The sequence below is a fragment of the Columba livia genome, chromosome 29 (genome assembly GCF_036013475.1).
Source record: "Columba livia isolate bColLiv1 breed racing homer chromosome 29, bColLiv1.pat.W.v2, whole genome shotgun sequence".
NCBI classification, from domain to species: Eukaryota; Metazoa; Chordata; class Aves; order Columbiformes; family Columbidae; genus Columba; species Columba livia.
Genome location: NC_088630.1, coordinates 561,314 through 581,555, shown reverse-complemented (window position 1 = coordinate 581,555; position 20,242 = coordinate 561,314). Strand labels below are relative to the sequence as shown.

Here is a 20,242-nt window from a genome sequence, read left to right as displayed (position 1 = left end):
GCTGACCCATGGCCGACCCACGGCCCTGCCAGCCCCACAGCTGACCCACGGCCACCCCACGGCCCTGCCAGCCCCACGGCTGCCCCATGGCCGACCCACGGCCCTGCCAGCCCCACGGCCACCCCACGGCCACCCCACGGCTGACCCACGGCCCTGCCAGCCCCACGGCCAACCCACGGCTGCCCCATAGCCCCTGCCAGCCCCATGGCTGCCCCACGGCCACCCAACGGCTGCCCCACGGCTGCCCCATAGCCCCTGCCAGCCCACGGCCAACCCACGGCCCTGCCAGCCCCACAGCGCCAGGGCTGCCCCACACCCCAGCCAGCCCCAGAGCCCCACAAGTGCCCCATGGCCACCCCATGGCCTTTGCCAGCCCCACAGCTGCCCCGTGGCTGCCCCACAGCCCTGCCAGCCCCACAGCTGCAGCCCCACAGCCCGCAGCACCCGCCCCTCGCCCCGTTTCCGCGTTTTCACCGTTTCCCGTTTTTCGCCCCGTTTCCCGCAGGCCTGTTACCTGCGGGGGCTGAACCCCGCGCGCCTGGAGCCGCCCGAGTGCCGCGCGTGGCTGGAGCGCTGGCTGCGCCTCTCGGGGCAGCTCGCAGGTGACACGGGGACACCCGGGACACGCGCGGCCGGGCTTTGGGGTCCCCCTGCTCATCCCGGTTGGGTTTTGGGGTCCCCTGGCTCACCCTGGGCGGCTTTTGGGGTTCTTGCTCCTCCCAGGCAGGTTTTGGGGTCCCCCTCACTCACCCCGGGTGGGTTTTGGGGTCCCCCCTTGCTCACCCCGGGCGGGTTTTGGGGTTCCCCCTCGCTCACCCCATGTGGGTTTTGGGTCCCCCCCTCACCCCACTCACTGTTTCGCAGCCTCGGAGGCGTCTCTGCTGGCGCACAGCACGGTGCTGCTGGCGCTCAACCACCAACGCGCCTGACGCCCCAATTCTGCCCCAAAACCGGCGTTTTGGGGCCGCCGAAGCGCCAGAGGGACCCGCGGGGACTCCCGGCGCCGTCCCGGGCCCACCCGGATCATCCGTGTTTGGTGACACCAGATCATCTGTGTTCGGTGACTCCGGATCATCTGTGTTCGGTGACTCTGGATCATCCACGTTCGGTGACTCCGGATCATCTGTGTTCGGTGACACCGAGTCGCATCGCCGGGGACACGCGGCTCCGTGGGCTCCGTCGCGCTGCTCGGACCGGGGGGGTCGCGGCGCCGCTTCGCTGGGTTTGGTAGAGAAAAACTGCGCCGAGAACCGGGAAAAGACCCAAACATCCCCCGCGGTGGCACCGGGGGGCCCGGGGGGGTCCGGGGTCTTGAGCCGCGGCGGAAGCGGCACCAAAACGGGGTGAAAAGCGTCAAAATCCGGCTGGTGAGTGAACTGTTCGCATCGAGGCAAAAACCTGCAAAACGGCTTTTTTCAGCATTTTTTGGGGTGAAATCCGGCGGCGTCTGCGCCGGGATCTGCGCCCCCCCCCCCCCCTCCCCCCGCCAGGACGCACCGGGGGGGTCAGACCCTTTCAAACGCGACTCGCCGCGCAACTTTGAGCGTTTCTTTTATTTTTACACTTAAATATTTCTCTTTAAATACAGCGATATCACCAGCGGGAGGACGGAAGAGGCCGGGGGGGCGGGGGGGGCAATAAAGACATTTGGAGCAGCTTTGGATCCACACGGAAAACGGAAAATAAACGTTAAAAAAAGCCACTTTAGTGGGGGGGGGGGGGCGGGGGGGGTGACACGAGCAGCGAGTCCATTAACCGCCCCCCACCCCGTTAATTAATAATTAGAAGAGAAGGCGGCAACCTCATCGCACCACGAACAATAAACCCCGTCCGGATTGATTTGGGTTTATTCTGGGGGGGCCACAGAGCCCCTGAGCTGCCTAATTAAGTGAGTAATTAGTGGCCTAATGAGCGCCCCCCCCCCCCCCCCAAGTCGTGAGCTGGGGGGGCCGGGGGGGCCACAAAACCCCAAAAAAAGGGGAAAAATCAAGGTTTTGATCCACTCGAGCGGCGCCAGGAGCTGATTGACCCCCCAACCCCCCCCGGCAAACGGGGCGACGCGTGTGTCCCCCCCCCATAGGGACATCGTGGTGAAGAAGCTACAAGGGATAAGGCTTAATTAACTAATTCCTCCCTAATTTAGCCCTTGTGGCCCCCAGGGATGTGGGGGGTGATGTGGCCCCCCAGGGCTGGAACCGGCCCCCCCCGGGGGGGACAACGTCCCCGTGCAGGGGACGGGGGGGGGGGGGGTTAAGGCTGCGCTGGAGCCGCAAAAAGGGATTTAAACACTTTGGGGTGGGGGGGGGGGGGGCACAAGAGCCCGAAATCCCAACGACCCCCCCAAAGTAAAAGCGCTGGAGCACTTGGTCCGGGGGGGGTTCCCCCAAAGCCCCTCGGGAGCAGCGACCCCCCCGCGGGCCGAGGGGCAGCGAACGGGGCGACCCGGCGGCTTCCACCCCAAAACCCGGGTCCGGGGGGGGGGTCTCTGGGCCGGGTCCCGGGGGGGTCTCTGGGCCGCCCCCCCCCCCCCCACGTTGGGACGCGGCCCCGTAAACATTCACCAACGGAAAATGGAGAGGAAAACGTGTTCTTTTCATTAAAAACACAACGAGGACAGAGGGGCCCGGCGGGGGGGGGCGGGGCGGGGGGGCGGCCGCAAAACCTCTGCGCACGCAGCCCCCCCCCGTTAAATAACCCCATGTGATTAATTAAATAACCCCCGCGATTAAATACCCCCCCGTGATTAAATACCCCCCCGCGGCCGCCCCCCCCGGTCTGTAAAATATTCTCTAGTCAATAAATAACGGAGCGTGGGGGGACACGGGCGGCTCAGGGCGCCGGGGGGGCCGCGCCGGGGGGGCCGCTCTGGGCCGTTTCTGCCTTGGTCCCAGCGGGGTCCTGCTCCCCCAGGGAGGAGGAGGAGGAGGAGGAGGGGGAGGAGGGCGGGGGGGGCTCCGCGGCGCCGCCGTCGCCCTTGGCCCCCACCGGGTAGTAGAGCAGCGACGCAGCGTCCGAGAAGGGCCGGTCGCCCTCGGCGAAGCAGAGGACGGAGGATCCGGGGGGAAACGGCGCCTGGATGAGGATGGGGGCGGCCAGCGGCGGGCACAGCCCCCCCGGCGCCTCCTCCACGATGCAAACGCCCAGATCGGCGGCGCCGGGAGCGTCGCCCGAGTCTTCCTCGGCCTTCAGCCTCTCCAGCTCCTCGGCGCTCTGCAGGTGCAGCACGGCCGACTCGTTCTCCGCCATGAACTCCTGGAAGTCCTGGGTCTCCGGGGCCGGCGGCACCGGCCACTCGCCGGCAGAGCCGTGGGCGCCGGCGTCAGGCTCCTCGCCGGGCGCGCGCCCGCCCTGGCGCTTGTTCTCCAGCTCCAGCTTCATGATGGTGTGGAGATAATGAGTCCGCACGCGGAGCGGGTTGAACTCGATGCGGCCGGACATGTTGCCGCAGCCGTCGCGGGAGCAGCCGCAGGGGAAGGACATGCGGTCGACCTGCGGGACGGCGGGGACAGCGGGGACAGCGGTGACAGCGGGACGGGGTCGGGTTCCAATCGTGGGATTGTTTTGGGTGGAAAACCCCCCAGGATCATCGAGTCCAACCACAACCCAACGCTGGCGCTGAAACGTCCCCGAGACCCTCGTCTGTTCACCCCCCAGGGACGGTGACCCCAGCACTGCCCTGGGCAGCCTGTTCAACGCCCTGTGGGGCAGAAATCACCCCAAATTTCCACCCCCAGCCCCGTTCCCCTCTCTGAACACGGTTTGGTGACAGTTGGGTTGCGGTTGGATTCGATCTTGCGCGGCTTTTCCACCCAAAACGATCCCGCGATTCTAATTTATAACGCGGTCCCACCCGCAGCATCTGCCCCGTGTTCAACCCTCGCCCGGCTCTCCTAAGCCTCACTTGCCTCTCCTAAGCCTCGCCTGTCTCTCCCTCCTAAGCCTCACTTGCCTCTCCTAAGCCTCGCCCGGCCCGCTCTCCTAAGCCTCACTTGCCTCTCCTAAGCCTCGCCCGGTTCTCTCTCCTAAGCCTCGCCCAGCTCTCTCGCCTAAGCCAAGCCTCACCTGGCACTTGATCCCGGCCTGGCTGCAGGCGCAGGACTCGGGGTCGCAGTAGAGGCGGCAGTCGCAGCCGCACTCCTCGCGCGAGAGCCGGATGGCGCGCAGCTCCTGCTTCTCCTCGGCGTCGATGCGGTGCACGCCCGAGGCGCGGAGCAGCGCCCGGCGCCGCTTGGTGGGCAGCGGCTGCAGGAAGAAGTAGTCGTCCACCTCCACGTTCTCCACGTCGATGTCGTCGTCCGACACGTCCTCCAGCGTCAGCCCCTCCGCCTCCTCCGACTCCACCGTCCCGTTCTTGGTGAGCTGCGGGGCGCCGGGCGGCGTCAGGGGCGTCCGTCCGTCCGTCCGCCCCACCGCCCCCCCAGAGCCTCCCCGCTGAACCCCACTGTGCGGTCCCGCCCGCCAGCGCGTGGGTCACGGGGTTTAGAGAACAGAAATGGGGAGAAACCCCAAACAATAAACCCCCAGCATCACCCCAATTTCTCCAGTGTTACCTCAATCTCCCCCACATCACCCCAGTTTCCCCAGAATCACCCCAGTTTCCCCACCGTCACTCATATTTGTCCAGAATCACCCCAGTTCCCCCACATCACCCCAATTCCCCCACATCACATCACCCCAGTTCCTCCAGTATCACCCCATTTTCCCCCCATCACCCGAATTACCCCCCATCACCCCATTCCCCCCCATCACCCCTATTTGTCCAGAATCACCCCATTCCCCCCCATCACCCCTATTTGTCTGGAGTCACCCCATTCCCCCCATCACCCCATTCCCCCACATCACCCCATTCCCCCCCATCACCCACATCACCCCATTCCCCCCCATCACCCCTATTTGTCTGGAGTCACCCCATTCCCCCCCACCACCCCATTCCCCCCCATTGCCCCCCACCACCCCATTCCCCCCCACCACCCCCCACCACCCCATGCCCCCCCATTCCCCCCACCACCCCATTCCCCCCACCGCCCGCAGCGCCCACCTTCATCTTCTTGGCGTGCAGCTTCTCCTGGCGGAGGTGCTGGCGCAGGATCTGGCGGTGGTTGACCTGCTGCTCCTGCGCGAACTCGCCCAGCGTGTAGCGCCGCACGGCGTCGTGGCGCGGCGCCATGCCCAGCGAGCTGCCGCCCTGGCTGGGCACGCTGGTGAAGCCCTGCCGCCGCGCAAAGTAGTACACCGTCACCTGGTCGAAGCGCACGCTCTTGCGCCGCCGCGGCTTCTGCCGGCGCAGGATGGACGGCGCTGCCGGACAGAGAGAACGCGGTGACGTACGGAGATGACAGATCCATATACAGAGATAACACACCCATACAGAGAGATAAGACATCGATATAGAGAGAACAGATCGATATAGAGAGATAACAGATTGATAGAGAGAATAGATCGATATAGAGAGATAACACATTGATAGAGAGACAATAGATCGATATAGAGAGATAAGAGATCAATATATAGAGATAACACATCCATATAGAGAGATAAGATATCAATATAGAGAGAATAGATCAATATAGAGAGATAACAGATTGACATATAGAGAATAGATTGATATAGAGAGATAACACATTGATAGAGAGAGAATAGATCGATATAGAGAGATAACAGATTGATATATAGAGAGAATAGATCAATATATAGAGATAACACATTGATAGAGAGAGAATAGATCGATATAGAGAGATAAGAGATCAATATATAGAGATAACACATCGATATAGAGAGATAACACATTGATATAGAGAGAATAGATCAATATAGAGAGATAAGACATTGATATACAGAGAATAGATTGATACAGAGAGATAAGACATTGATATAGAGAGAATAGATTGATATAGAGAGATAAGAGATTGATATAGAGAGAGAATAGATCAATATATAGAGATAACACATTGATATAGAGAGAATAGATCGATATATAGAAATAACATTGATATATAGAGGATAGATTGATATATAGAGATAACAGATTGATATAGAGAGAATAGATTGATAGATGATAGATTGATATACAGTGTTAACATATTGATAGCAATGCTATATTGACATATAGAGTTAACATATTGATAGAGATAATATATTGATATGTAGAGATAACGTATTGATATATAGAGGTAATATATTGATATGTAGAGATAACATATCCATAGATATTATATTGATATATAGATATATATAGAGAGATATTGATATGTAAAGATAAGATATTGATACGTAGAGATAACATATCAACAGAGATATTATATTGATATATAGAAATACATTGCTAGAGACAATATATTGATATGTAGAGATAATATATTGATATATAGAGATAACATTGATACGTAGAGATAATATACTGATATATCTATACATCAATACATTGTCTCTATAAGCTATTGATATGTAGAGATAATATATTGATATGTATTGATAAGCTATTGATATGTATTGATAAGCTATTGATATGTGGAGATGGAGCGGGATTTGCTGTGTTACACGAATGTGCTGCTGGGACTGGACGTGAGGTCATTTGCTCCTTGTCCCCACAGGTCCCCAGTGTCCCCAGAACTGTCCCCAAATTGCCCCCATGTCCCCGTGTCCTCACGCGTGCGGCCGGCGCTGGCGGGGGTGACGCTGTCGCAGCTGTCCCCGCTGTCGCTGCTGGAGATCTCGTCGTCCGAGCGGGGACCCGGGGACCCCACGTCCCCCTCCTCGAATTTCCTCTTGGCGCCGCCGGGCGCGGCCATCGGCTCCGCATGGGGGGGCCGGGGGCACCTGCGGCCACAGGATGTGACGGGACCGACCCCCACACCCCAAACCAGCCCTGACCCCCCAAACCAGCCCTGACCCCCCCCAGGGACCCCAAACCAGCCCTGACCCCCCAAACCAGCTCTGACCTGCCCAGGGACCCCAAACCAGCCCTGACCCCCCCCAGGGACCCCAAAAAGCCCTGAACCCCCCCAGGGACCCCAAACCAGCCCTGACCTCCCAAACCAGCCCTGACCCACCCAGGACCCCAAACCAGCTCTGACCCCCCAAACCAGCCCTGACCCCCCCAAACTGGGGCCCCAAACCAGCCCTGACCCCCCAGACGGGCTCTGACGCCCCCCAGGGACCCCAAACCAGTCCTGACCCCTCAAACCAGGACCCCAAACCAGCTCTGACCCCCCAAACCAGGACCCCAAACCAGCCCTGACCCCCCAAACCAGCTCTGATCCCCCAGACGGGCTCTGACGCCCCCCAGGGACCCCAAACCAGCCCTGAACCCCAAACCAGCTCTGACCCCCCAAACCAGCCCTGACCCACCCAGGACCCCAAACCAGCTGATAAACTTAAAATCAACTTCTTCCCCCCCCCATAAACTTAAAATCAGCTTTTTTACCCCCCTGATCAAAATTCACCTTTTCCCTCCCCCAGTGAACGTGAAATCGGCTTTTTTACCCCCTCAATAAACTTAAAAGCGGCTCCTTTGCCCCCGACAGACCGAAATTCCTTTTTCCAGCCGTAGGGAGGGGAGAACGAACACGAACAGGGGCTCGCTGGGACCTCCCATCGCTGTCCCGGAGCAGGAACCCCCAGAACGCCCCAGAACCCCCGGGTTTAGCCTCAGCTCTGCACTCCCCGGGCCCCCCCCGTTCCCATGGCAACGCACCAACCGCCTTCGGAAAACGGGCGAAAAAAGGAGCATTTGGGGCCCCGCGGGTTCGGGGCCGATCGGGGAAACGGGGCAGGACAGGCGGGACGCGCCACGACCCCCCCGCTCCCCAAAAACGGCCGTTTGGGGGCGACGAGGGCGGGAACGCGACGCAAAACGGGCATTAAATCAGAGTATTTATGGAGGGGGGAGCCCGGGTCGGTATCGGGGGCTGAAGGCGAGATCGGGATAAAACCGGGATGAAGAATCGGGCGAAAGAGCCGTTTTCCCCCCGTTTGGCGTCTCCCGGGCGGCGGCGGCGAGTTCTGCAGGAAAACGGCCCGTTTCTGCGAGAAATCCACCCAAAACGGGGCTTCTCCGCACCCCCAGCTCCCCTCTGCCCCCCTCGTTAAGTAATTAATCAGCGGCGGGTCCGACGGTGACTCAGCTGCGGCCTCGCGGGTTTGGGGTCAAACGGGATCAAGTGGGGAAAAGGGATAAAAATGGGATCAAATTGGGATGAAATGGGGAAAAATGGGGTGAAAATCGGATCCAATGGGATTAAACCCCAGTGGTGCTGCCCCGGGGTGGTTCCCCCACCACCCACTGGGAAAACGGGTGGGAAAATGTTAATTTCCCGTTCGATAATTACGGCGGAATTTAACGAGGATCCGGGAAAACCGGCCGATCCAGGGGCAGAAATTGGGGCGGAATCGGGAATCCAGGAGCCAAAAAGCAGCGTCAATTCGTCTCCGGGACGGGGGGACGGGGGGGACGGGGGGGACGGCTGCGCGGGGGGACGGGGGGTCACACATTACTAATTAGCCGCAAATTAATTACAAAGCGGGCCGTGCGTCTGGAGGGGCAGCGGGTGCCCCGGGGGCTGCGCCCGGTCGCTCCCCGTCCAGACCGGGACGCACCTGCCCCCCCAGCACCGTTTTTAGGACAAATGGCAGAAGATTTGGGTCCACGTGGCCGCTAACGAACGTGGTTAATTAATGAATCTGGGGTACGGGTGCCCTGGCCGGCGCTGGAGCCTCCGCTCACACAAACCACCAAAGTGATGGGTCCGGGTGTCGCCAACCCCCAATCGCTGTCCCAAATTGTCCCCGGAGCCGCTCGAGCTCCCGGGGGGTCAAGTGGGTCCCAAACCAGCCAAGCGGGAGCAGAACTGGGGCGGAGGGGGGTCCAGAGACCCCGAGGCGAGGCCAGAGGAGACCTGGACGATGAGGAGGACGACCCCGAGGGTGAGGAAGATCCTAAAGGGGCCACCAAAGGAGACTCTGAAGATGAGACCGAGGGAAACCTGAAGGGGAAGCCAAAGGAGACCTGAAGGTGAGCAAGACCTTGAAGATGAGGCCAAAGACCTGGAAAATGAGGAAGACCTTGAAGATGAAGGCCAAGGGAGACGCCGGCGATGAGGGAGACGCCGGCGATGAGGGAGACGCCGGCGACGAGGGAGACGCCGGCGACGAGGGAGACGCCGGCGACGAGGGAGACGCCGGCGCTGAAGGCCGAGGGCAGGACCCGTGGCCGCGGTTCTGCTCCAGCTCCTCCCGAGGGCCGAACCCCCACACCTGGAGCTGTTGTCCCCGGTGACCCCGGGCGAGGGACACCCCGTGTCCCAGCCCCCCCAGCCCCTATACGTCCCCCGAGAACGGCAGCAGCTCTAAGGGCACCCCAGGTCCTCCACAGCCCCCCCAGTATAGGGCGGCCCCCGAAACAGGCACCCAGCTGCAGAGCCCCCCCGACATCATCTACAGGCCTCGAGCTGGAAAGACCCCCCATCCCCTATAGAGCCCCAGCTGTAAGGGTGCCCTATACCGGCCATAGGTGCCCCCCAAGACAGAAAAGCGCCCACAGCCCCTACAGGCCCCTTCAGCTGGAAAAGGCCCCCCCATCCTCCATAGGCTCTGCATCCCCTATAGGCTCCCCAGCTAGAAAATGCCTCCACATCCCCTACAGGGCCCTACATCCTCTATATGTCCCCCCACATGAAAAAGGCCCCCACATCCTCTATAGGCCCTGCACCCCCTATACATCCCCCCAGCTGTCAGACGCCCATCCCCTATAGGCTCCCCAGCTAGAAAAGGCCTCCACGTCACCTATAGACTCCTACATCCTTTATATGACCCCCAGCTGTAAGGCTCCTAAACCGTCTATAAGGCCCCCAGCCAGAAAAAGCCTCCACATCCCCTATAGCGCCCAAATCCTCTATATGTCCCCCCAAACGAAAAGGGCCCCCACATCCCCCATAGGCCCTGCAGCCCCTACAGGCTCCTTAGGGTGGAAAAGGCCCCTAAATCCTCTATGGGCTCCCCAGCTGGAAAAGGCCCCCACATCCTTTATGTGCCCCCCGCATCCCCGATAGGCCCCTTCCTCCCTATGTGACCCCCAGCTACAAGGCTCCCCACATCCCCTGTAGGCCCCTGCAGCCTCTCCACCCCCCTTCAGCTGGAAAGGCGCCCCCATCCCCTCCAGCCCCCCCATCCCCTGTAGGCCCCGCGCCCCCCACAGCCCCCCATCCCCTCCAGCCCCACAGGCAGAGGCCGCTCCCCCTCCAGCCCCCTCCGGGCGCCCCCAGCCGGCCGGGCCGGGGGCGGGGCAGCAGAGGGACCCCCCGGGACCCCCCGGTGTCCCCCCCACTCACCGGGTCCCCCGGGCGGGGCGGGGCCGGGAGCGCTGGGGCAGGACCCGACCCGCCCCCCGCCCGCTCGCCGACAACAATGGGGCCGCCGGCGCTGCACCGCCCCTTTTATACCCCGCGTCACGTGAGGCCGCCACGCCCCTCCTCCTTCCGCCGCCTCCGCCCGCGCCGCGGGGCACGCTGGGAAAGCGAGTCCGGCCGCGGCGGAGAGAGGCGCGGCCGCGGGGCACGCTGGGAAATGTAGTGCGGAAGTGGCGGACGGGGGGGGCGCTAGGCCGGGTCTACGGCGCGTTAAGCGCGGCCCACAGCTCTGGGTTCGGGGGCTTCACCCCCCCCCAGGGCCGGGGAAGGGCCCGAAGGGACAAGCAGAGCACCTCAACCCCACCTCGGGGCGCTCCAGGCCCCGGTTCACCCAGAGCCCGCGGGACGGAGGGGGCGGCGGGGCCGTCTAGACAAGAGATTAGCGAGGCCGGGAACGCGGGCGACAAGGGCCCAGCTGCAGCCCCCTGGCGGCTCCGCACGGGGGGGCTCCACGGCCCGGCCTCAGCCCCCGGCAAAGCGGGGCCGACCCCCCAACCGCAGCGAAGCCGCGGGTACGACCCCCGCGCCCCTCGGCGCTGCCCCCCGCCACGGATCGTCCCGGTTGTAACGGATGAACAGGGCGAGTTACGGACTACAAACGGCTCCCGGAGCCCACCCGGGGCTCCCTCCTCAGCACAGACGGAATTCTCCTCACCCAACGGATTAAACGTCACCCGCCGACACCCAGACAAACATTTTACTGCGCCCGCGGCGCTGCCGTCCGCGTCCATCGCGCCCCTCGGGCACCGGCCGTAACACCGGGATTAAACTACGCATTTTCTCCCCTAAAACATGCAGAAGAGTCCCACGGACCAAGGCGGGGAGCTGTTTCCGTATCCGGCTCCGCTCCACGTTTCGCTCCAGCTTTACAGTTAGTCTGGGTTTAAAGCCCCGGCGACCTCGCGCTGGCGCCGCCGCCAACACGCCGGTTTTGGGGTGCGGAGGAGAAAAGCGAAGCCACCGTCCGTCTTCCTCCCAGCGCCGCGCTGTAGCGCCCAACAAAACCACGACGTCCTTGGGAAACCGCCTCGCCGCGCGGCTCGGGTGCGCTCAAGCCCCGCTCAGCCTTGATGCGCTCAGCCCCCCGCGCCGGGGCCGTTCAATTCACGTTTTCTCGTGTTTTGTGAGCGTGCCCGGAGCCGCTCGCCAAAGCGCGGCCTTTGCCGCAGAAAAATCCCTCGCGCAGGTTTGAGGTCCAAAATTCCGACCCAGAGCGCGAGCCGGTAACTTGAGCCTCGGAGATGCGGCAAGGAAGCAGCTCGTTACCGCGGAGCGGAGGGTCGTTCAGGCGCCGTGGGAGCAGGGGGATCCCCCCTGAGAAAACGAGACGAGTCACCGAGGGCTCGGGGTCTTTCCAGGGGGTCCCCAGGGGCTCGGGGTCTCCGCTCGCGTCCCGGCGCGGGAAGCGAAGGGTGTTTGTGCACGAGAGGCTGGCGGCCGCTCCCGTCCCGTCCCGTCCTATTTCAGGATGATGTGGTAACTGTCACCGGTTTCGGCTGCAAAAGGAGGAAAACTCGTGAGCCAGCGGCCAAGGAAGCGGCCGGAGGGGACCGGGGGACGCGGCCCGCGCGTTCACACACCTTTCATGGTGTCCAGAACGAAACAGGACTCGTCCTGGAAGTTCTGGATCATCTGAAAGAGTCAGAAAAGCCCGGGTTTGAACACGAGGCGGTTCGCAGCGCCGGGGCAGCTCCGTGTGCCGAAAGCGCTGGGAGCCGCTCGGCGAGGGGAAAAGGCACCAGCGGCGAGCGTTTATTCCTTCCTCCCGCGCTCAACGTCCAACCCGGCGAGAGGAGAGAGAAACCATGGAAGAGCGGAACCATTTCGGTCAGAGAGACCCTCGAGACCACCGAGCCCAACCCGTCACCCAATGCTGGCGCTAAAATGTCCCCGAGACCCTCGTGTGTTCACCCCCCAGGGACGGTGACTCCAGCTGCCCTGGGCAGCCTGTTCAACGCCCCACAGCCCTTTGGGGAACAAATCACCCCAAATTTCCACCTTTGGGCTTCCCTGGCGCAACTTGAGGCCGTTTCCTCTCATCACTTGTTCCGTGGGAGCGGAGCCCGACCCCCCCGGCTCCAACCTCCTTTTGGGCAGTTGCAGAGCGAGAAGTTCTCCCCCCAGCCCCTGTGGTGCAGGATGAACCCCAGCTGGGCGCCGGGGGCCGGTACCTCGTCGCTGATGAGCACGTGGATCCCGGTGGGTCCCTGCTTGTAGATCTGGCTGATCTGCTGGGAGGAGATGCTGAAGAGCTGCGCCAGCTTCTCCGTCAGCTCCAGCGCCGTCAGCTCCTCCAGGTAAATCGCGTGGTACACTGCGCCGAGACGAACCGCTGATTAATTAATTAATATTGACGCCGAGCGTGGCCGCGGAGACGCTTCGGCGGGTGCTCAGAGCATCACCGGGAGGCTGCTCTGCCCGAGACCGTCCCGGCGCCCCCCCAGTTACCAAAAAACGTGCTGGTGACCGCGTCCCCGTCCTCGTGTTTCTGCTGCAGGTCCCGCAGCTGCTGGGACTCCTGGCACACGTAGATGGTGAGTCTGGGCCGCACCATCCTGCGCAGAGAGCGGCCAGTGAGGGAAAGAGGAGACGGACAAACTCATCTCAGGACAAAACCCGTTCCCGCTTCTCCAGGGGGAGGCACAGAGACACATCCCCTTTCAGAGAGGTCGTCCCAGCGGGAGGCGCCTCAGGCGACGGAGGAAACAAGCCCGGGATCAGCAAGACCTTGTGGCTGGATTCTCCGACACCCAAAGAGTAAAACCACTCCTAATCCTCCTCTCCCACAGGGATTTCCTTCCCCAAATTCTCTCCGGAGCCATTACCCTGCCGGCTACGTCACCAAATTCGACGGCAAGAGGTTCAAGGTTAACAAAACTCTACTAATTCCCTCTAAGAGCGAAAGCCAAGCGAACCGGCCGATCCACATCCAATTTACCACCCCCCGCGAGCGGCTTTTCAGCCAGCGACGTACCGGCCCTTGAGCGCGTTGAAGAGCCGGATGCCGTCGGCGGGGCCGCAGATCTGGATCACGTCTTCTCTGGTCAGCTTCAGCAAATCCGCGCCTGCGGGGCGAGAGAAACCAGAGTCACCAATTCCAGCCCAACGCGGCCACAACGGGGCGACTCCCAAATTGCTCCTGCCAAAAACCTCCCCCCGAGTGCTTTTCCAGGCGGGTTTTGCAGGAGCGTGTTTCGGGACAACCCGGCGCCCCGCGTTGCCGTTTGCCGCTGGTGACCCTGCAGAACGGAGCCGTACCGCAGGAAAGCGGGGAAATCACGTTTCTTTACACGCCGCCTTTCCCCCAAATCCGCGTTCCGCAGCGGGTTTTAATATCGGACGGTGCTGCGAGTTCCCAGAAGAGAAACCCCCCCATCCCCGCTGACTTTGCAGCTTCCAGAACGCCAAGGTTTATTGCGTTACAAGACATGCGATATCTTTAATAACGCGCTCGACACGGAGACGGGGGCGAGAGGAGGCGGCGCGGACACGGAGGAGTCGTCACCTACCGGAGAAGTTCCGGAAAAGCCGAGAAAAGGTGGAGAAGCGGTTGCGGTGCAGCCACTGCTGGGCCTCCTGGGGCGTGCTGGTGGGCAGGAGGTTCTGCGGGGAAAGGGGCTCAGCGCGGCGAGCACAGCGCGGCGGCGCCGGCCCAGCCCCGCACCCAGAGCCCGGCCACACAAACCAACGCCGCAGCTGGGCCAGGGCTTGATTTAAAAGGCGACGGAGGAAGAGGAGGGAAAGCACGAGGAGGATCGAGGCAATAAAAGGTCCCAGCGAGCTACAAAAGCTCCTCCCGGCCCCGTGTGAGGGAATAGCAAACTTCCCGAACGTCCGCGCCGCTGTACGGGACGTTTGTCATCCCATCGCCTCCCAAAGCGGGTAGAGCTGCCCCGAGGCGTTAAACCAGAGCAGGCGCTTCCCCCGCGAAGCGCGGCCACCCCAACGCCGCCCCCGAGCCCGCTTTCTGACCTGCGCGCCATCCTTACCACCAGCATTAGCTCGGGGGTGTGACTTACATCTGCGATCGGAGGGGGGGGCTCGGGCTGGTGGTTTGGGGACCCATTGCTGGGGTGGGGAAAAAAAGAGCCCGAAAGGGCAAACCACGCGGTTAGAGCCGCTTTTCCCCTCCCGGCACCAACCGCCACCCTCCAAAGCCACGGGAGCGCGGGGACGAACGCGCTGCGGCCACGAGACCCGACGGCGCTGGGCTCCCAGGGCTTCACTTGGGTTATTCTCCCCCGTTGTGGAGCCGGAACCCGCGGGGACACGCGAGTCCTGGCTGGACTCACCCTTCGCCAATGGAGAAGCTGCTGTGGGAGCTGTTGAAGCCGGGGGACGGCGTGCTGTTCACGTACGTGATCTCGGGCCAGGGCGAGCACTGCGGAGAAAAGCCCAGGTCAGGGCTGCGCACGGACCCGCATTGCTCAGGGTGACCCGCCCTGCTCACGGGGACCCGCCCTGCTCACGGTGATCCGCCCTGCTCACGGTGATCTGCCCTGCTCACGGTGATCTGCCCTGCTCACGGTGATCTGCCCTGCTCACGGTGATCCGCCCTGCTCACGGTGATCTGCCCTGCTCACGGTGATCTGCCCTGCTCACGGGGACCCGCCCTGCTCACGGTGAACCGCCCTGCTCACGGGGACCCGCCCTGCTCAGGGTGATCCGCCGCCCCACGAGGAAACGCAACTAAAGACTAAGGAGCGGGATCAAAGCAGCGACACCGATTCACCACACACCCTCACTAAGCTCGGGTTTAGCGGGTCTTCATCTCGGAAAGGCCAGAAGACGCAAAATTCATACAGAGTGGGATCTAAACCATCAATTCCAGCTTTTAACAACGTGGCCAAATGTCCTGGAGCAGAACGGCCCATTCCTGCCTGCGTGGCTAAGCTGGGCTTGGCTAAACCACCCCCAGCAGGCGCAGCCCACCTCTGTGAGTATAGTTGTTTCGTAGGAAGGCTGGTATTTCTCTTTCTCATGAGGCGTTCGCTTCTCCATCTTCTCCCTGTCCGTCTTCTGCTTCCGATCAGCTCCTTTGGGCTGGAAAGGAGATATTTCCGTTAAAACAGGAGATATTCCCGTTAAAACGGGAGATATTCCCGTTAAAACAGCGTGGACGGGCAGCAGGAGGTTGGACAAAACGCAAGCGGCAGCGAAGGCGAGGGGAGCAGACGCCCGCGCTGCCGGATCCAGACGGATCACGAGGAACAGCGACACCGCGAGGAGCTCAGACCGAGACCAAAGCTTCTCGGAGCATCTCACGAGCCGATAAGACTCAAGACTAAAGGCGGGAGGTGCGAGGCGCCACACAACCTGTGCTCTCCCTACGTGTTGCTCTTGTCCTACTGGTTTTGTAGCCTCAGCAGCACCCAGACCCGACGGACAGAAAGGAAATACAAAGGAAATACCGGGGGAGTGCGGCAGCAGAGGGACCGGGAGGCCCTTCTGGAGACCAACTCGGCCGCCGTCCCGCACCGGGACGTTCACCGGTTCCCGGTTTGTGTCCTACCGGGGAAAGCGGCGCCGAGGGGCCGCGGTACCTTGAAGACCTTGATCTGGCAGCTGGCGGAGTGCAGGTGCTCCGTGTACTCCCCGTTCTCGTTCTCCTTGAAGGTGTCGATCTGCACGCGGAACGGCACCCCCTTCTCGCCGCCGTGCTTGCGCATGGTGAACTCGGTGCTGATGCAGTGCACCTGCGCGCAGCCGAAACCTGCTCTGAGAGCCCGCCACGCACCCCCAAATCCTCCCTCCCCTCCCCTCCCGGCAGCCGGGGCAGCGCTCCCGCCGCAGCGCCCCGCTGCTACTCCAGTGCTCCCACTTCAACAAAGCACTTTCTTCCCCCTCGGAAGAGTTAATTTTGCCCCCAGAGGTTATTTTTGCCCGTTTCTTCTTTACCTGGATAAAGACGGACGTTCTCTTGGAAGGGTCCCACAGAAACTCCACCGTGTTGAGCTGCGTTGGGTTTGCTCGCGGGTCGATGATGCCCACGGACATGGGGATATCTGCAGGAGAACGAGCCGCGCTTTGCGCAAGGGCCAGATAACGCGCGGAGGAACCGACCGCGTCCCGCGGCGCAGGATCGCGACGGAACGTTACAAGGAGGCGGCTGGGGACCCACCGATGTCCAGGATCCTGTCCCCGGGCCGGTTCCAGCGCCAGCCCTCCAGCTGCTGGTGCTCCGTGTACTGCAGCCGCCGGTCGTGAAACACCACGCGGAATATGCTCTGCGGGAAACACCGTCAGCGCCGGAGCCGAGGGAGACGGACGGTCCCCGCGCCACCGGGGGCCCCGCGGAGAAACCAAAGCAAACCACGCTTGGCCGGACCCCAGGGGGCTGGTCCCAGCAAACACCAAATAACCCGCTGACGGCGCCGGAGCCGCCGCACGCGGGCTGTGCCAGGCTGGCCCCACGGGACGGCCCCACGCGCTCCCCTCACCTTGACCAGCTTCCCGTTGATCTCCGGCAATTCGCCGATCTTCCTGTTGTCCAGCATGCGGATTTCGTAGGACTGTCCTGCGGGGGAGCCGAGGGCACCTGGCCGTCAATCGGCCCCTTCTCCGGCGTTTTGACGCCTTTTTCTGCCGCGTTTAACGGGGGTCACACCCCTAACCCCCCCCGGGGGGGACCCTCCTCCTCCTCCCCCCCTGCTCGCAGCGACACTTCCAGGCATCACCCCGATGCGCCACAAGCTCCATCCGCCTCGTGTCGCCAACCCGCGTCTTCCCTTCTGGTGTGAATTTGGCTGCGCGGGGCGTTTCCGCGGCGGCTCCTCTCACCTTGGTTGAGATAGGTGAGCGTCTCGTCGTGCAGCTTGATGGCCGGCGAGGTGGCGGCGCACAGCACGTACTGGAAAGGCAGGATCTTGTTCTCGTTCTCGGGGGGCAAACTCGACTCCTCCTGCTTGAAGATGGGCAGGGCGAGGACATCGCTGCGAGAGAAGCGGCACGTCAGCCTCCGGCGCCCACCCGGCGGCCGCTCTGAGCCGAGAGCGACGGCGGCGCCGCGCGGGAACCACGACATCCTCCCGCCCGCGAGCCCGAGCCCCCAGCGCAGCCGCAGCGCCGAGCGGGAAGGGTCGGGCGCCCGTCCCGGCCGCCGCGGCGCCAGGAAAGAGTTAAACCAGCTTCTTGCTCCCCTCTAGTTGAACATTAAAAGTCCTTCCCGAGATAAAACTGGACTTACCTGGGCAAATACCAGGTCCCACCTCAACAGGGATTTAACCCTTTGGTGTCCAGCGACTAAACGCACCCACCCAGGGGGACGGCGGAGCCAAACCCGCCAAATGCCCTCAAATCCATGAAAAGAGGGGAAAAAACAGCGATAGCAAAGCTCTGTGGAGGGAACCGTGCAGCCAGGGCTCGGTCATCATCCCCGCGCTCCTACAAACCCCAGTCCGGGGAACCAGAGCGTCCAGGCTCGTCAGCAAACTGCCTAACGAGGAACAGCCTTCGGGACCGGCCCGCACCTACCGAGCCTCGGCCATGGGGACAAGGAAACCCCAAAGGAGCCCCAAACGGGCTCAAAACTCGAGGTGCTTGTTGAAATCTTCGCCCCGTTCCCGCGAGGCGGCAGCAAATGTCAGAAGTCAGGCCGGGGCGGGCGCCGCGCTCGCCCCCGCGCCACCGGCTCTATTTACGGCAGGAGAACCTCCCCACACAGCGTCGGGTTTCAGGCGCCCGAGCCACGTGGAGCTTTTCACACCGGTGACACCGGCACCAACGGCTCCGACGGGGCTCGGCCTCGGGAACCCTCCGGCGCCCGAATCCGGCGGCACCTGGGGCTGGAAACGCCTCGAAGCTGCAAATTCCCTCGCGCGAGCGGAACTTTGAGGCAAAGGCGACGGGTTCAGCTCCACGGCGGCAAACCTGCGCGTCGGGACGAGCCCGGGCCACCGAACAGCGGCTTCTCCAGCCCGCGCCCTGGGGACATCGCCAGGACAAGCGCCGGGAGCGGGCAGGGCCGCGCGGCCCCGGCCTCCAGGTATCTGCTGCCCAAACCGCCCCCAAAGCCGCCAGGGCCAGCGGGCTCTTTGCCACCACAAAGCACCCCCAAGTGAAGATGCCACCAGGAAGTCGCCCCGAATTCAAGCAGCCACCAGGAATTTGCCCCAAATTCAAGTGGTCAGCAGGAATTCACCCCAAATTCAAGTGGCCACCAGGAATTCGCCCCAAATTCAAGTGGCCACCAGGAATTCGCCCCAAATTCAAGTGGCCACCAGGAATTCGCCCCAAATTCAAGTGGCCACCAGGAATTCACCCCAAATTCATGTGGCCACCAGGAATTCGCCCCAAATTCAAGTGGCCACCAGGAATTCACCCCAAATTCAAGTGGCCACCAGGAATTCGCCCCAAATTCAAGTGGCCACCAGGAATTTGCCCCAAATTCAAGTGGCCACCAGGAATTCGCCCCAAATTCAAGTGGCCACCAGGAATTCACCCCAAATTCATGTGGCCACCAGGAATTCGCCCCAAATTCAAGTGGCCACCAGGAATTCGCCCCAAATTCAAGTGGCCACCAGGAATTCACCCCAAATTCAAGTGGCCACCAGGAATTCACCCCAAATTCAAGTGGCCACCAGGAATTCGCCCCAAATTCAAGTGGCCACCAGGAATTCACCCCAAATTCAAGTGGCCACCAGGAATTCACCCCAAATTCAAGTGGCCACCAGGAATTTGCCCCAAATTCAAGCGGCCACCAGGAATTTGCCCCAAATTCAAGGTGTCACCAGGAATTTGCCCCAAATTCAAGCAGCCACTGGGAATTTGCCCCCAATTGAAGTGGTCAACAGGAATTCACCCCAACTTGCAGCTGCCACCAGGAATTCACCCCAAACCCAAGCTGTGCCCCCAAATCCACCCCGCGGCGCCGGAGCCGGCTGTCCTGCCGCTCAGGCTGCCCCCGTTGCCGTGTCCCGCCGCCAGCACCGGGGCCCCTCCCGCGCTCACCTCATGCTGTAGGCGCCGGCGCCCAGCTCCTGCCCGATGCCCGACAGGCTGGCGTCGAAGTCCTGCACCAGCCCCGACTCGATCACCTCGTCGGCCAGCGGCAGCTTCAGCGCCCAGGCCATGGCTGCGGCTGCCCCCCCGCTGCTGGGGGACGAACCGGGGACCCCCAAGAGTCAGCGCAGGGACTCAGCCCCAAGGCCACAGACACCCCCAACCTGCAGCCCCCCCACTGGGGAGAGTGACGCCCCAGGACCCACAGATACCCCAGGACACACAGACACCCCGGGACACACAGACACCCCGGGACTCACAGACACCCCGGGACCCACAGACACCCCGGGACCCACAGACACCCCAGGACACACAGACACCCCGGGACCCACAGACACCCCGGGACTCACAGACACCCCGGGACACACAGACACCCCAGGACACACAGACGCCCCAGGACACACAGACACCCCCGGGGCGGGGGCCTCACCCTGAGGGGACCCCCAAACCCCTGAGCCCCTCCAAGGGGCTGCACCCCCGGCCTGCACTGCTCCCCGCAAGGGGCAGCACCCCCAGGGGACGCCCCCAAGCCGAAAACTCCCCCTAAAAGCCCCTCAGAAGCCCGCAGCCCCCTCAGAGACTTCCCCTCCCAGGGACCCCCGGGCCCTGCCGCCCCACCAGGCGCCGCCCTGGCGCCAAACCCCCGCTCAGGGGTGCCCCCCAGCCCCTGCGCTGCCCCCGGCCGCCTCCCCCAGGGGCCGCCCCCCCGGAGCCCCCGGTGCCGCCGCTCCCGCCCCGGCCCGCGGCCCCGCAAGATGGAGGCGGCAGCGCCGCGGACCCGCCGGCCCCTCCGCCAGGGGGAGCTGGCCCCGCCCCCCCGCGGCCTCCAGCCAATAGAA

The 20,242-nt window shown here is 62.7% G+C and overlaps 2 protein-coding genes and 1 long non-coding RNA gene across 7 annotated transcripts; 1 reads left to right on the top strand and 2 right to left on the bottom strand.

The window, feature by feature from the left end:
- Window positions 1–6: 6 nt before the first annotated feature.
- On the top strand, window positions 7–1,702 carry LOC135576667 (uncharacterized). The gene is made up of 2 exons (XR_010468450.1): window positions 7–602; window positions 865–1,702. It is a non-coding gene; the product is annotated as an uncharacterized LOC135576667 (long non-coding RNA).
- On the bottom strand, window positions 1,535–10,589 carry CSRNP2 (cysteine and serine rich nuclear protein 2). 4 transcript variants are annotated; one of them, XM_065043476.1, is made up of 6 exons: window positions 10,326–10,445; window positions 7,443–8,981; window positions 6,647–6,816; window positions 5,039–5,298; window positions 4,063–4,359; window positions 1,535–3,489 (listed from the first exon to the last, which is right to left on the bottom strand). In XM_065043476.1, the coding sequence occupies exons 3-6, from the start codon at window positions 6,786–6,788 to the stop codon at window positions 2,830–2,832; spliced, it is 1,359 nt and encodes a 452-aa protein (XP_064899548.1). In that variant the 5' UTR covers window positions 6,789–6,816; window positions 7,443–8,981; window positions 10,326–10,445; the 3' UTR covers window positions 1,535–2,829. The 4 variants fall into 4 exon arrangements, with proteins under 4 accessions (XP_064899548.1, XP_064899547.1, XP_064899549.1 ...); XM_065043475.1 differs by having other exon boundaries at window positions 7,483–8,981; XM_065043477.1 differs by having other exon boundaries at window positions 7,526–8,981.
- A 495-nt stretch (window positions 10,590–11,084) lies between these two features.
- Window positions 11,085–20,026, bottom strand: TFCP2 (transcription factor CP2). Of its 2 annotated transcripts, none has more exons than XM_065043470.1 (15): window positions 19,353–20,026; window positions 17,184–17,335; window positions 16,844–16,920; window positions 16,525–16,630; window positions 16,302–16,408; window positions 15,947–16,099; window positions 15,336–15,446; window positions 14,696–14,784; window positions 14,393–14,471; window positions 13,913–14,006; window positions 13,378–13,468; window positions 12,852–12,958; window positions 12,575–12,717; window positions 11,984–12,035; window positions 11,085–11,899 (listed from the first exon to the last, which is right to left on the bottom strand). In XM_065043470.1, exons 1-15 carry the CDS (start codon window positions 19,472–19,474, stop codon window positions 11,862–11,864), a joined length of 1,521 nt encoding a protein of 506 aa, XP_064899542.1. In that variant the 5' UTR covers window positions 19,475–20,026; the 3' UTR covers window positions 11,085–11,861. The 2 variants fall into 2 exon arrangements, with proteins under 2 accessions (XP_064899542.1, XP_064899543.1); XM_065043471.1 differs by having other exon boundaries at window positions 14,423–14,471; window positions 19,353–20,024.
- Window positions 20,027–20,242: the final 216 nt, after the last annotated feature.

What these genes read in the sequence shown, in the direction of transcription:
- TFCP2 (XM_065043470.1), bottom strand. Translation starts at nt 19,474, where the DNA reads ATGGCCTGGGCGCTGAAGCTGCCGCTGGCCGACGAGGTGATCGAGTCG. An exon ending in AGCTTCTCCATTGGCGAAGG is followed by an intron (nt 14,472 to 14,695) that starts GTGAGTCCAGCC and finishes TCCCCACCCCAG; the next exon opens with CAATGGGTCCCCAAACCACC. An exon ending in ACGTGCTCATCAGCGACGAG is followed by an intron (nt 12,036 to 12,574) that starts GTACCGGCCCCC and finishes TGACTCTTTCAG; the next exon opens with ATGATCCAGAACTTCCAGGA.
- CSRNP2 (XM_065043478.1), bottom strand. Translation starts at nt 6,788, where the DNA reads ATGGCCGCGCCCGGCGGCGCCAAGAGGAAATTCGAGGAGGGGGACGTG. An exon ending in CGCCAGCGCCGGCCGCACGC is followed by an intron (nt 5,299 to 6,646) that starts GTGAGGACACGG and finishes TCTGTCCGGCAG; the next exon opens with CGCCGTCCATCCTGCGCCGG. An exon ending in TGCACGCCAAGAAGATGAAG is followed by an intron (nt 4,360 to 5,038) that starts GTGGGCGCTGCG and finishes GGCGCCCCGCAG; the next exon opens with CTCACCAAGAACGGGACGGT.